The sequence below is a fragment of the Leptidea sinapis genome, chromosome Z, assembly GCF_905404315.1.
Source record: "Leptidea sinapis chromosome Z, ilLepSina1.1, whole genome shotgun sequence".
Classification (NCBI taxonomy): domain Eukaryota; kingdom Metazoa; phylum Arthropoda; class Insecta; order Lepidoptera; family Pieridae; genus Leptidea; species Leptidea sinapis.
This window is the reverse complement of record NC_066312.1, coordinates 7,185,373-7,201,043: the sequence shown is the minus strand read 5'-3', so window position 1 is coordinate 7,201,043 and position 15,671 is coordinate 7,185,373. Positions and strand designations below refer to the sequence as shown.

The 15,671-nt window shown below is 32.3% G+C and overlaps 2 protein-coding genes across 3 annotated transcripts in view; one reads left to right on the top strand and one right to left on the bottom strand.

The window, feature by feature from the left end:
- The window catches only part of LOC126978289 (uncharacterized), a 48,414-nt gene extending 47,402 nt beyond the window's left edge, over nucleotides 1–1,012 (bottom strand). For both annotated transcript variants that reach the window (XR_007732578.1, XM_050827039.1), the window contains exons 1-2: nucleotides 868–1,012; nucleotides 540–632 (exon numbers count right to left, since the gene is read on the bottom strand). Coding sequence is in view for 1 of the 2 variants with exons in the window: in XM_050827039.1 (XP_050682996.1) it covers nucleotides 540–620 (81 nt within the window). In the remaining variant the exon portion in view is untranslated. The remainder of the gene's footprint in view (nucleotides 1–539; nucleotides 633–867) is intronic.
- Nucleotides 1,013–7,026: 6,014 nt separating this feature from the next.
- The window catches only part of LOC126978281 (protein furry), a 166,547-nt gene continuing 157,902 nt past the window's right edge, over nucleotides 7,027–15,671 (top strand). Inside the window, exons 1-6 of the mRNA XM_050827028.1 lie at nucleotides 7,027–7,145; nucleotides 10,183–10,227; nucleotides 10,412–10,534; nucleotides 10,811–11,020; nucleotides 13,798–13,946; nucleotides 14,414–14,613. Of these exons, the coding sequence (XP_050682985.1) occupies nucleotides 10,465–10,534; nucleotides 10,811–11,020; nucleotides 13,798–13,946; nucleotides 14,414–14,613 (629 nt within the window). The 5' untranslated portion in view covers nucleotides 7,027–7,145; nucleotides 10,183–10,227; nucleotides 10,412–10,464. The remainder of the gene's footprint in view (nucleotides 7,146–10,182; nucleotides 10,228–10,411; nucleotides 10,535–10,810; nucleotides 11,021–13,797; nucleotides 13,947–14,413; nucleotides 14,614–15,671) is intronic.

Here is a 15,671-nt window from a genome sequence, read left to right as displayed (position 1 = left end):
ACATTATCATATTAATTCTGTCAAGTATTATGGCAATATGTTAATTGATTTTATAATTACACTCTGGAATTTGTAAAATTGTTGTTACCAATGAAGCTGCTATAATGATATCAAGAAAGCAACGGCACATCCATGTTACACAATATTAAAAAGCCCTTAGAACCGGAAACTTTCAAGCGTGGTCGTATAATGTTACGAAGTGGTTAGGAACCTCGAGGTAGTATTTATTACGTTAATATTTAAATGTTTATACATTAATAATGTTTGGGAGTAGAAATACACACAAGTAAATGCCACATGGATATATCTCATATGAATTTTGTTATGAAGGTACTAGAAGAAACTTAGATACTACATCACTGCTAGCTCTTTCAATTTTCTGTTTTACCTATGTGCCGAAAAGAATAAAGCAACATAAAATATATACTATTAAAAACCGATAATTTTGAGTTATTATAAAGATAAATAAAGAATTAATAATAATTTAAAAACAAACTAAGTATTTCAACATAATTAAGTAATTATTTACTTAAACTTACAATTTTGGGAACAAGCGGGGTAGATTCGGTCGGTTCCCGGTGAGACATCTTTTTGACCTCCAAATCGTTCTTCTTTGACATTCTCGTTAATTTCTAAAACAAAATCAACTACATTTAAAAACGTAACAAAGTTACAACAAAACCTACGGGATAAAAACCTAACTAGGGTTATTTTAGCTTAGTTAAAAACTTGCTCAGTTTAAAATTAGCTAGTTTAAATAACCATATAATTTCCCAACAATGCGAGGATCACTGAACTTTTGTATAGGAAACGATATCCTGCCATCAATAAGCCAATAATCTAAACTGTCATATGGCTTCCACTTACTTGTAGCGGTCTTGTAAGTAGAACGGATCACAGGGACGACCAACCGTTGGAGTTCCACAAGATTAACTGCCGCTCGCGCACTCGTGGCCGCGGGGGCCGCATCGTGCAGCCAACAATTAGCCACAAGTTTCAAGATCTGTTGGCAACTTCCAACCGGTTAGTGATCTGAATTGATCAGTATTTTTCTTTAATGCACCTTGTCCACGTACCTATCAACTACCTACACCTGTTATAATATTTGATGTTATAATGGCGCCTCAGCTAGTGAAATTACTGAGCAAATGAGACTTAACATCTTACGTCTCAAGGTGACGGCCGCAGTTGTAGTACCGCTCAGAATTTTTGGGTTTCTCACGAATCCTGAGTGGCACCGCAATATAATGGACAGGGCGTACCAATTACCATCAGCTGAACGTCATACTCTTCTCGTTCCTTATTGTCATTAAAAATCCTTTTAACGAGCTATTTCTTACCTCGAGATGTATCTTCGTTCGTATGACGTATCAATATTATTATCAAAATCATATTTAGTTCTTTTACGCAGTATTTACAACTTTTTTGTTTGGTATGACAACAGCAATTCAGTCACACGTACGTTCAACATTATCTACATAAGTTTATACTTGATGTTTGCAATGCCTGTCTTGTTTCCGTCAAGGTGTATTGCTATTTTATTTAGTCAGGAGTAAAGAAATTATAATACATCAGCCCCTAGAGGCTGACTTGAAAACGCAACTTACCAAGATCATAAAAATATCATGTAAACTAACTATCTATATTATATATATATATCTATCAAATTACAATAATCGTAACTAGAATTAGATTAATTAATTAGATTGTATAAAAATACGCAATTATTTTTATGCTTTTTAGTGCATATTATATCTATTGTTTTGGAATAGTGTTTTTAAAGTCAGTTGTTTTTTTGTTATTTTTTTTTTATTCTTTAATTTTTAGTGAATTTAAAGTACACTAACTAACAATTTGTCTTAATATGTGTGGATATACTAAAGTTTTCAATGCAGCAATGAACGTAAGCGCTTTGCAATTTGATTACAAATAGTTAGAAATTCTGCCACAAATCGCACCGTTACTATAAGTCGTTATGGAGTCCCAATGATTATCATATTCGACTACGACAATTATTTCTTGGCTATAACTATGTTATGGTAGATGACTTAAATATCCGGATAGCATAAAAAAATTCGGCCGCGTATCGTTAATTTGCTCCTAAGAATTGAAGAGTTCCATTACTTTGTCATAGATTCCGTAATCAGAACCTAACCAAACTCTCACCAAACTATCTTTGAAGTATATCCTTTCCAATAAAAAAAGAATCATCGAAATCAGTTAGCGCGATATTGAGTTATTCGTAAAATCATCCTCTTTGCTAAACGTATGCATAGCAAATTTAAGACTTTTATGGTTTTCTCCTGGATGCCATTGTCAGATCTGGACCAAATTACAATGGGAAGCACCAGCTTTAAAATAAAAAAGAATTATCAAAATCGGTTCACCCAGTTGAAAGTTTTGAGGTAACAAACATAGAATTAAAAAAAAACATACCGACGAATTGAGAACCTACTCCTTTTTTGAAGTTGGTTAAAAATTGTCAATATAATTTTAAAATCAATCTTAGCCACTCCAAGAGACTTGAATGCGATAAAAAATGCAAACTTAACACCTTGGAAACGATATCTATATTGTTACAATGATAATTTTTGTAATCTTAGTATTTTGCGCGGTGACAATACAGACCATTGGATTGTACATCATTCCGAGAACCTTGTAAATTATTCTCTCTCATTCATAGCTTTATGTATATCGCTGTCATTAATTGTATCTGAACCATACGTACAACTCGAAATGCGTTCCCTAAGGAACTCATTAATATTTCGGGGTAAAAAGTACCCTATGTCCTTTTATGAATTAATCAATGACAGTTTAGTTTGATGTAGTGAAGATAATATAATGTAACTTGCTTTTACTTGCGACTTCATCCGCGTGGCATAGTTACTTTGGGCATAATTCTTGATTTTTTATGATACTTACTCTGCAAATAGCCTACTATTTACTACTACTGTACATATAGTTTTCACATCCTTTATTAAAACAAAGATTTTACGGGTTTAATAGTCGTGAGCACGCCACATAAAGTGGCCAGTCGGAAAGAACAATTTTATTTCTAACATAATAAATGTACACCTGTCATTGTAAATGTTGTTATTAGGAAAACTGCACGAAATGATTACATTCTTATTATATTGCCTCATTTTACCATTCCAGTCTAAGTCCATGACACTCAAGATATTTAAAGCTTTTATAATATTGCGTCCCAGAGGAGTAGTTTTTACTAAGCCTTGATTTGTCAATATTTCTCATCAACAGGACGGAAAACCAACTTTCAGCCACAACTAGCGGGAAGGCACTATAGATAATAATAAGGAGTTGAGAAACGTTATAGGATACGATGTTACCTGTTCAGTGTCAATAACATTATCTACTGAGAGGTACTCGACAACATCCCCTTCGACGACTGACATTATTTGATCGTTTATCCGGCCTACGGGTCTCATTTGTTCAAAATTGCCCTTCCAGATTTGAGCTAATAGTAAGTATGTTTAAAAGAAATGTTTTGCTAGTGCCTCCTGGAGCATCTAAAAACAAGCAAACCACCTTCACCACTGACAACTTTTTGATTAACTTTGTCAAAGACTATTTTTTGTTCTAGATTAAAATGTGGAAGGGATTCCATTATTTGTTGCTTTAAAGAAACAGTATCTTAATCTAGCTCTAACTTCCCTCATTCTTTTTGTTGTTCTCTTTCCAAAATCAGTTAAATGTTTTCTAATAATAGATATCATTTCGTCTTCAAGCTTTGTTAGCACGTCATGTTAAATTAAATGATTCTATGAAACATTCGGATTCTGTTCTTGTCAGGTTGTCGGGTTTTGTAATATGTGTAACATATAATTCGCTATAACATTTTTCTAGTTTTCTTACAATTTGTTTGGACCTCCCTGCGAACTTTCATCATGAAAGATCAAAGTTTCAACGCTGGAACGTATGTTTATTAACTTCCTATCAAGTGCCTTAATACAAATTTTCATGGTTTTTTTCCGATAATGACAAATTTCCATGCCAACTTTCCTTCCATTCATGCCATTTTTTACAACAATAGGTAGCTTAATTCCTTTCTTAAGTTGGTATAGTCTTTTCTATACCAAAAAATATAATCAAAACCGAATTCAAAGTTAGGCGTGAAAGCGCGAATTTGTTTGGGCACCATACGAACTTTCGTACCCCTTACAGGTCTAAATTACAAACACGCTAAACTACATTTTTCGTGAAAGAGCTAGCTTTCTTTTCAAGTGCCTAAACACAAAGTTTCATGGAGTTATCTACGATAATGACAAACTTCTATACTTTCCATCCCTCAATTCATATTTTCCAAGCCTTTTATCGCCATAGATACCTATGTACTTTCCCTTGCTCTGTATTGAATTTAATCAAAATCGGTTAAGTGGTTTGGGCGTGAAAATGAAACAAACAAACTTACATTGTCATTTGTTATTTTATATATATATATGTGACGTACGTCGAGCCCAAACCGAGCCCTACATTTCAATTCATAGAAATTACTTCAGTATAATACATCTATGTGGTAATCACATTAGTACCTAGGAAATTATACCGTGCGGGAGAACAAGCTTCAGGCTTAACGTCTAGATTGCGGAGTTCATTCCTTGTATAATATGAAAATCCAATTCATTCTTCTTACAACTTTTGAGTAACTGACCCTGATGGATATCTTTCTTGTCTTACTAATATTATAAATGCTTGTTACTCTTTCACCCAAAAACTACAGAATAGATTTTAATGAAACTTATCAATCGTATAGCTTACACATCAGAATAACACATAGGCTATAATTTATAAAGATATGGTGAGTATTATCCAAAATAATACGTTGTCTTAGTAATTAGGAAAAAAATTTGCAATCTGCGAGCTATTCATGCGTGCACTGCAAAAAGCTGTAGGAGCTACAAATATTATAATGTATAATATAATTGTTTATTTTAAAGAATCTTTTGTGAAAGCCATTATCGCTAAAATAGTCAACCATAAATACTATAAAATTATTAATTCATTTCTAACGCACATTTGGTAGCAACAAATTGATAATCAAAATAAATACTTTTATCGAATCTGGTATTTAAAGTACCTACTAATATTGTAAACACGAAAGTTTGAAATACTGTATGGATATATTTTTCTTACTCTTTCACGCAAAATCTATTGAATTAATTTTAATGAAATTTTACTATAATATAGCTTCCACATCAGATTAACACATAGGCTATAATTTATAAAGATAAAGTAAGAATTATTAAAATTATAACGATAAGTATCATGGTATAAGGAAATAAAATTGCAATTTGGTAGCTATCATGCGTGCACCGCAAAAAATTGTACGAGTTACGATTATACATCCAATTATTATAAATGCAAAAGTTTGTGAGAATGTACGGATGTAATTCTTTCATTAAATTTTTTAATAATTGTTAAACACTCATGTGATACTATTATCAGTCATATATCAATAGTATCACATGAGTGTTTTAATACCTCATTATCAACAGTTCCATACAAGACTTTATCTACACCCAGAATATGAATCCTCTAAAAGATTCTGAAACTGTTAGCTTACTGCTAACATTAAAACAGCAAGTCCTAGTAGTAACCTAATTAATATGATCCATTACTGATTATATGCAAATAAACTAAGTATTAATGAAAGAATCCGTACCTTCTCACAAACTTTTGCATTTATAATAAAAGGATGTATAATCGTACCTCGTACAATTTTTTGCGGCGCACGCATGAATAGCTACCAAATCGCAATTTTATTTCCGATATAATCATGTGCGAATGTACCTGAATCGATTTTAATGAAAGCTAACAATAATACCTAGCTTACACATCCAAATACTACATAAACTATAATTTATAAAGATACATACAGTATTATAAATGCGAAAATTTCTAAGAATGTATGGTTGTATTTCTGTTACTCTTTCATGCAAAAACTACTGATTGGATTTTGATTAAACTTTAAATAATGTAGCGTACTCATCAGAATAACTCAAACTAAAGTCACTGACATAGCCCAAATGATGCTGATGATGAAAATGAAGTGGCAGTGAGCAGGGCTCATAGATCGACGTTGGGGTAGTAAAGTCCTCGAATGGCGATCACGTACCGGAAGATGCAGTGTTGGTGGGCCTCCCACAAGATGGACTGATGATCTGGTCAAGATCGCTGGAATACGTTGGATGAGGGCAGCGCAGGGCCGATCATGATGGAAAGCTTTGGGGGAGGCCTTTGTACAGCAGTGGATGTCAAGCTGATGATGATTTATTATAACTAAAGTTACATGAACCATAATAAAATCAACATCGTAATATTATGGTTCATTGTATATTATGTATATTTACATATATTAAATACATTTATGAAATATTGATTTATAAATATTAATATACATAATTATATGTATTTCATAAATATTATATATTTTTCACAAGGCATAAAAAATTAGTAATAGTATTTAAAAAATTATGACTAGTGATTATAAAAAATCCCTCCGCTGGACATACTTTTATTGCGGCTAGGATTTCTATAGTCCAAAATGGCACAACGCTTGACATCATCTCTTTTCAAATGATTGGTCGCACTTCAGCCTCAAGTAGGTACATTTGTACACAAAAGTAGCGACAGGGTAACACCCACATGCCAATTCCGCTAGTTTTTTCTATTCCGTGGCTTAAACAGTCGAAGAAGCTGATAGGTTTAGCATCGCTTCAATGGCCGCAAATGCAATAGACGTTATCACCCCGTTTACCAACATACAGGCAAGTCTCTTCAGGCTATTTACCTGTCCGCAGTTGTTTTCTGGCTGGCTGTGTACCACCACACAATGATAGATGATTTATACTGCGTGGGATAATATTATATCTGTGTTCCTATTAATTACTAATTATTTTGTCATCGATGTTGAATAATTCATGACATGTACTGTCACTCTATTTTGACAGCTGTGCAAGACTGTCATATTTTTTCAAAGATCATTGACTCTTTAGTCTTTACTATTACCCTAGAAAATAGAAATAGAAAATCATAATTATTCAATCAAACAACTGTGAAAATATCCTAGAGAATTTTCTGTTTCGGAATATGGGAGTGTTTGAGGCTTTTCAAGTGAATCAAGGAGTGTAGGTAATTATTATATTTTTCTGTATAAACGCTAAACCTAATTGAATTTAACGTTTTCACTAATTTACATTATTATTTTTCGCGAAATTTTATCGAATGTTGTTGCCCTTATTTGCATTGTTATTGAATTAAAACACTGTTTAGGGATTAAAATCGGTTGCTTTATTTTATTTAATAATTGTTTGTGTGACCTTTAACGGTTTTGGCATCTATTTTAATTTTGACCTATTGCGCACAGTTCGAATGGATATTATATATAGATCTGTATTACAAATCATGTATTACATATACTTAAGATTTAGTTTATTTACTTCAAAGAAAATTATACAACTTAACAATACTGTGACACCATATTGAACTAGATCAACCATTTATATTAGTACTGCAAAGAAAATGAATATGGTACTTATACATGTACAATAGTTCTTCTCACATGACAAAGGAAGTCATAGCTATTACAGTTATTGGCCTGAACACTATGTACAACCACTTGTGCAAAGGATATAAAAATACTGTGTTACTTCATCCATCATAGTAATAAATATCTAAACTCATGCAAACAACATCACAATACACTTCCCTGTGGGCAGCATGTAAGTGAAAATAATTAGCTCTTAAAAATTGCTGGGAGAGTGTCTTGCACCACTTCTTCTCTCTCAGACCACCATTTTTTTCCGAAGTGGTAGTAGTGTCTTGTATATTAGAAATGACATCAAAAAGATTTCTAAAGGAATCAATTTTGAGAAAATAAATGCCTTTTATGCCTTTATGACTAACTGTGCGACATTAGTATAGTGAAAATTTGGTTATATTTGAGTGGTTTGCATTTGCATACTGTATGTAAATCATCTAATCTAAATTTATAAATGCAATACTGTTTGTTCTTGAGTGATACAATACACTGTAGATTATCAAAAATGTATGCTTAAAAAACAAGAACTGCAAGCAAACCAGGCATTTTGCATATGTGAATGTTAACAATGCTAACACTAGTTATATAATTAATATTAAACAAAAGCTACCTTTAAACATGAGGAAAGAAATAGGTTTACTACAGACTTATGTTTATATGTTTTCAGTCAGTCTTTAGAATATGTTGTAACTCTATTTTGTCTTAAAAACATTGCAATTATGTCAGTTGTATTAAAATACACTTTTCAATAAAACCTATATACATTCACTACTAAATAAAAGGATATTTTAAAACTGTGTAGTTTGAGTCAGTGTCTAGTTTTATTGAGTAGTCATGTGGTGTATAAGTATTCTGGCAATAAATATTGTTTTTCTTAATACTTTTATCACCTAGACAGTTTCCCGAATGATATGACTGGGTTACTAAGAAAGAGGACACTAACATGTTTCTGTAATTTGTCCGGTGTTGCAAGAAAGTTATAGGTTGTAGTGATCACTTACCATCAGGTATCCTGTAGACTTATCATCTCACCTTCATTCCATTTAAAACCAAATAAAGTAAAATGCTATCAAGTGATCACCTCCTATGCACATAATAAATAGCATTTGCCCATTTGTTATTCATAGATTACATCAAACTAACTTGAATTTGATATCTAAACATAATAGTACATGTACAGTGAAACCTGAGTATATGTAAACTTAATAAGTAAGGACCGTCTTTAAACGAGAGTATTAGCTGGGCCTTATATAAAATTATTTTTGTAAGTAAATGGTACTGATACTTGCTTATAACTTGATAAGCCTCATATTTGATACTCATCCTTAGATGCAACTAACAGTTGTTAGTTTTACTGAATTTTCAAGAACTTCCCAGTGGGAGGCTCCTTTGCACCGGTTGCCGGCAAGATTATGGGTACCACTACAACACCTATTTCTGCCGTAAAGCAGTAAGTGTAAAGATTATTGTGTTTCGGTCTGAAGGGAGCTATAGCTAGTGAAATTACTGGGCAAATGATACTTATCATCTTATGTCACAAGGTGATGAGCGCAATTGGAGAGCCGCTTAGATTTTTTTGTGTTTTTAATGAATCCTGAGTGGCACCGCATTATAATGGGTAGGGCGTATCAATTACCATCAGTTGAGAATCTTGATAGTCTTGTCCCTTATTTTCGTTTTAGTTTATATCATAACATCATATTCTCTTCATTCTATTTCAATGACAGAATACCCATAAGTGCACACTAACTTTAGTATTGATCATACTGCTGTTTTGCAAAGAATGGTTGGCATGTACTAACTTAAAATTTATAAAAGACAAATCAATTTGTAATATTACTTTTGTAAACATCATGTCAAATTCTTAATATCCCTAGAATACGACCATTATTAATACTGGTAAACTAAACATAAAAAACAGCATGACTACCTATATGAGGAGGTACCTTGAAGTCTCATTTGTCCAGGTTTGACTGTATTTACTGCAGCACATTAACTAAGCATTAGCATTCTGCGATATTTTGCCATATGCAATATGACTAAACAATACATAACCTGTAATATTACACCTCAATTATCAGCACACAATTAAATTATTATTGTGTTTTTAAACTGTTTGTTGAACTATCTAACTGGATTATTCAATTCAATTCTATTGTTTATTGCTGTCTTCCTATTTCAGTTTCAACACAATCTCTATTTAATTTATATATTACTAGTTGACCCGACAGGTGCTGTTCTGTATATAATAAATAAAATATTGTTTATTATGAATTTATCAATAAAATTTTATATCATTAACAGTTATTTCGTAAAATATGCTACCTGTTGTTATAATTTAATTATTTCACAGCAGATGTTTCAATAATTTCTCTCAGAGAATATTATGTCCATACAAAACAAATATTGAAAATAAAATAAAAAAAATATTATCCTATCTCTCAATATGGCCTAAACTGCACTCCATAAATGAATCCCCATTAAAATCCGCTCATTAGTTTAGGGAGTTCACAGGAAGCAATCATCAGGACTCTGGATTTATTATTAAGATAAATATATTTATAGATTTATATTAAGATAAAACATTAAGTAAAACTTCAACTACAACACATTTATCTCCACAGAAACCATGTTGCCTAACTGGATTATATCAAGTAATACAAACAGAGGTATGTTTCTTAAGGCTTGTTATCCAATAATTGCTTATAGTACTTCATGCTATATATTGTTTTAATTGGATGTTGTTGATCTTCTTATGTTTTACGCTTGCATCTCATCAATTATATCACTGTTTCATAAGACAATAAATGCTAATTATCAATGCATATGACACATTTTATTTTTCGTTTGCAGCATTATTAATATAGTATTTAAAATATTGTTTTCTACATCAAAATTCATTCAGTATGATGACATCAGAAGAGTCAGATTCATTAAACACAGTTCCATCCGAAGGTCATGCAGAGGATTTGTCAGGTAACTTTGTATTTTCATTGCCAGTATATTTAAGTGCCCCATACACTTCATGTCATGTTTCATGTATTTGATTTGCAATAATTCTGATGTGCTTTTGCGGTTACATTAGAAATTTGAAGCTGATTGATTAAAAAATGAGTGACGATTAATAAATTACTAATTATTTAAACAAGTATTTTTGCATGCATCTACTGATCTATCAATACTTGATTAAAATATATACCATTTTCAATTGTTATGAATTCTTATATACTGTTTAAATATCACTTGAACTAGCCTCGGGCACTGAAGAAGCTCCATCGTCTATGGTGTCAAGTGAGGCTGAGTCAGAGGGCAGCATACTATCAGAATCCCATCGACATGAAGTTGCGGATGGCCAAGCATATACAGAACAAGGAACAGATCATGGGCAAGGCTCTCAAGATAAGGCATTAGGTTCTTCAAATGATTTGAAAACTAATGTGACACCATATATTTCTTCACGAAGTTAGTTGGTATATGTTTTATATCTTATTGAGAATGACAATAATTAATATTCAAATAAGTTAGAAATAACTGGGTTTGAAAAAAATTCATGAACATTATTAATTTTTAGCTAGTTTTAGTGGAACTGGCTACTTAGGTGTTAGATAAACATTGACACCATTTACATTATTATTATTTTTTATCTATCAAATCAACTTGTGTGACAATTGATTAACTAATAAAATAAAAAAAAAGATTTAATAAATAGATATATAAAAACTGATTTGCTCTTCCAACCATACTAACTTTATCTGTGATATTCTTGCTGTTTTGTAATAAAGTACTTTTTTAAAGGATTAAAACAAATGTTATTATAGGTAACTTTGTTTTTACATTAGTTTAAAAGTTACATTATTATTATTATGTTAGCTAAGAAGTCAAGGCCGCCTGAAAAGTTCACGAAATGTCGTGTTAGCTAAAATAATAATAGAAATGAAACTTTTACGCAATAAACAAATGTAAAAACATAGTTATAATTACACGCGTCTTAATCCTTTAAAGTGTGCTTTCTTTAAATGTGTAGCACTCGCGTTAATTAAAGAAAAAAAAATACCTCAGATAATTTATACGCCTAGATAGTCTTTTGCTGTTAGACATCCGATCACAACAGGCCAGGAATATTACTTTAGTGTGCGTGACAAGATACGTCTTACACTCGCGATTTGTAGATGCGCACTTTGTGTTAGTGTGCGTGAATTGCTAAAATAGCAGTTCTAAAGTCTATTTTTTTCGATGTTTTCACAACTGTCATAGTCTATCTAGACGTAAAAATGTTCTTAGGAGACAATGACGTTCAATACATATAGACAATGCACATCATACAAAATCAAAGTCGAAATATGGCACATGCCACAAATGTCAATATGCAGCAATGTAAACACTATTTCAGCTTCAGCTGCGTATTTTGAATTTAAAACCATATTTGGACAGTGACATCAGTGGAGTAGCAGTTAGGTATTTTTTTTTAACACAGACGAAAAAGAGGGTTGATATTAGTTTTACGTTCGTCAGTCTGTCCCAATTTTCCGATCAAAATCTCTTCAGTCGGAGGTTTTTTACTTTTTTAATCAAAAATCACACTCGTATTAGGGGAAAGTTATGTTGATTTATTGGCTTGTGTTTATATTTGTTACATCTTTACGTTCTAAAGAGATTTGGATTTAATAAGTTAAGTTAACCTCTAATGAGAGAAACTAATACTCAAATATGTATAATATTTTTATTTACATAAAATAATTAGTTAAACGGGTTATTTAAATGTTAAGTTCATTGAATGAAATAAAATTTGTCTTTCAAACTTAGATATCTTTTGCAGGGTATCGTTTTGGTATAGGTAGTGTATGCGGATAATGGACATTTACATATATTTGTATGACAGCTTTTGTCAAATTATAAATGTGGTGAAATCCAAAAAACTTAAATCCTTTAACGGTGAAATATAAATATGCTTGTTTGGTTTGTAAATTTCTTTACATCTCTCTCTTGCTACCAACTGGCGCCAATTCGCTTTAATTATCTCGTTGTACGGGAAAGCTGAAAAACATTAGCTTTTACATAATTGCGATGTAAATAAGTATCAATTATCACTAGGTAACGAAAGTTCCGTGATAACTTGTAAATAGCACTAGTATGTAAGTGTTCACGTTCTTGTAAGCCGTTCACATTACACAAAGTACAATATTGCTAATCATTGTTCACTAGGCCTTTAAAAATTTTTTAAACAAAAAAACAATCGACTTCAAAAGCAGTATTCCAAAACAATAGATATAATATGTACTTACTAAAAAGTATAAAAATAATTGCGTATTTTTGTAAAATCTAATTAATTAATCTAATTCTAATTATTGTTATTTATTGAATTATCAAAATCGGCTCACCCAGTCGAAAGTTCTGAGGTAACAATTATAAAAAAACATACCGACGAATTGAGAACCTCCTACTTTTTTGTAGTCGGTTAAAAAGAGCGACTCTATTGTTTTTTATTTCTGACTGTGTCCTTTCATCTGTCCCATTCTGACAAGACCCGCTTTCTGGTCTGGGGACTTGTCAATAATTGTACCATATTTAATGAAAAATTATTCGTTTTTATTAAATTACTCACGCTTTTTGCATATCAATCTTATGTAAATAAAATAACCTTATCGATGATAAGTCACACCATCTTTTTTTGAGTCGTTAATGTATTATTTAAGAACTTTTTATAGAGCACTTAGGCTTGTTGATACACGACTAAGGAGAAAAGTGTGCTTACATTGTCTTTAAGCACACTTTTGCCGTTCCATTATCAGACCGCGAATGATATGTGCACATGTATAGAACGTCATTGTTAGGAGAATATTATACTTGCTGTTCCTTGCTTTGCAGTCTATTGATGTTTGTGTTTAGCAAAAAAAGTATTATATGGGTGTGCAAACAAGGAATTTTCTCCCACATACATCCAAAGCATGGATTGAAAATTCTTGTGAGGTGTTTTCACGTTGATACCTAAAAGCCAAGGTGTTGTAATTTCTCTGGTGTTGCAAGAGGCTACAGTAATTGACAATGTAGTGTTTGTCTGACCTTAAACATCCATTATGAAACTTTTACTAATTACATTGTTTATTAATATTTTAAATATTATTTTTAAAGATAAATAGGTGTTATTGTGTATTATATTCGGAGTATATAGTATCCTGTTCTTATTATCGAATGTGTTTTAAGGTTGATAATTTCAAACAAGTCCCTTTTTGTGATCACAGGTCCAATGTTACCATGGGGTCCATACAAAGGCACTACGACCGCGCTCGATTCAGATTTACGACCTGGGGAATTTGTGATGCGACTTCTCTTCACAGAGTTTACTGTACAAGCTGAACGAAAAATGGAAGCCGTTATGGCTGAACCTCCGGTAAAAAAGATAAATTTACACAATTTGTGTATGAGATTTTATTTTATTCCAGATGTCTGTCAATAAACATTTTAACTTTCATAGGGAATATCACATTCCCATTATAATAGAATACCAGTGGGAGGCTCCTTTGCACGGGAAGTTGGCTAGATTATGGGTACCACAATGGTGCCTTTTTCTGCCGTGAAGCAGTAATGTGTACACATAAGTGTGTTTTGGTCTGAAGGGCACTGTAGCTAGTGAAATTACTGGGCAAATGAGACTTAACATCTTGTCTCAAGGTGACGAGCGCAATTGTAGTGCCGTTCAGAATTTTTGGGGTTTTGAGCGGCACTGCATTGTAATGGGAAGGGTGTTACTATCAGTTAAACCTCTAACCCGTCTCGTCCCGTATTGGCATTAAAAAGACCGCCATCACCATTTTCGTAAAACGAGTACAAAATAATCTATATAATTATTCTTAACAGGAAAAGCCATTGAATAAGACACTGCAAAGGGGCGAAGACCCACAGCTGGATCAGATCTTATCTGCATTTGGCACAGTGGCAGAGCATTGCTTGCCGTCGCTATTGCGTGCGCTGTTCGGCTGGCTCGAGCGGCAAATGGCGGACTCCCCACAACTCAGTGAGCAGGCTAAAAGGCCACAGCAGGATCTCAGAAATAAGAGGTGACTTACATGTCGTCATCTTCCAACGCCATCTATTTATAAGCTTTACATAGATTTTTTCTTAAATAATACTTGCTGTTACCCATAAAAGTACTAATATCTGGACGACCGAGCCTTGATCGGATTTTTAAGAATGTACAAAACTTGAACAAAAAAGACTAATAGGACATCTGGATTCGAACCGGGGAATTCTTCTGCTTTCAGGATCACCCAATATCCCATCTGAGCTATTATAGTCTTGTATTTAATTTGCCTTTGTATCCTAATGTTATTGTTGCTGTTTCTCATTAAAACACGGATAAAACTACATTTTTTAAAATTGAAACCTGTTTCTCGCCATCGAAACTACCTGTATACTAAATTTCATTAATATCGTTGGAGCCGATTCCGAGATTTAGATTATATAATCAAAGATATAAGATAAATATTTTTTGTCTGTTTGTTTTTTTGTCGGTATATCTATACTATAGCTATACTAAACAACTTAATAGATTTAATTCAAATTCATGATTATTAACAAGAATATGGGACAACATATACGTCATATATCAAGGTAAATACAGGCATAGCGACCACCCTGACAACGTCGTGGGTAGTAGCTTGTGTTGCAATAAAATGTAACTTATATTTTATTTTTAATATACTTAAGTCTCTGGGACGATGCGTGATAGAATGATATATTTAATTACTATAAATATGCACCACTAGATTTCTAACTATCTAACGTGGGGCTATAGAATAGTTAAGAGATTATTAGTCATTATTATATAGTCAGTTTTTCTTTTCAAAAGTTAGGTCTAAATCAATGGGCATAGTATTTATCAATGAAATTGTATTAATGTAAGAATCCTACCGATGACACATATCTAGTTAATAGCGCGGGGCGAGGAACTAGCGATTAATTAAAAAACTATGAAACTTAATGATTTGCTATTTTCATTGAATAATTTTTCGGCATTTGCTTTTGTTTTTCATAAATATGTTCCATAATAGCTACTGAGTATCCAGTTTTACTGGTTCTTTAAAATAGTTAAGTATGTATTTAGGTAAGTACTGTA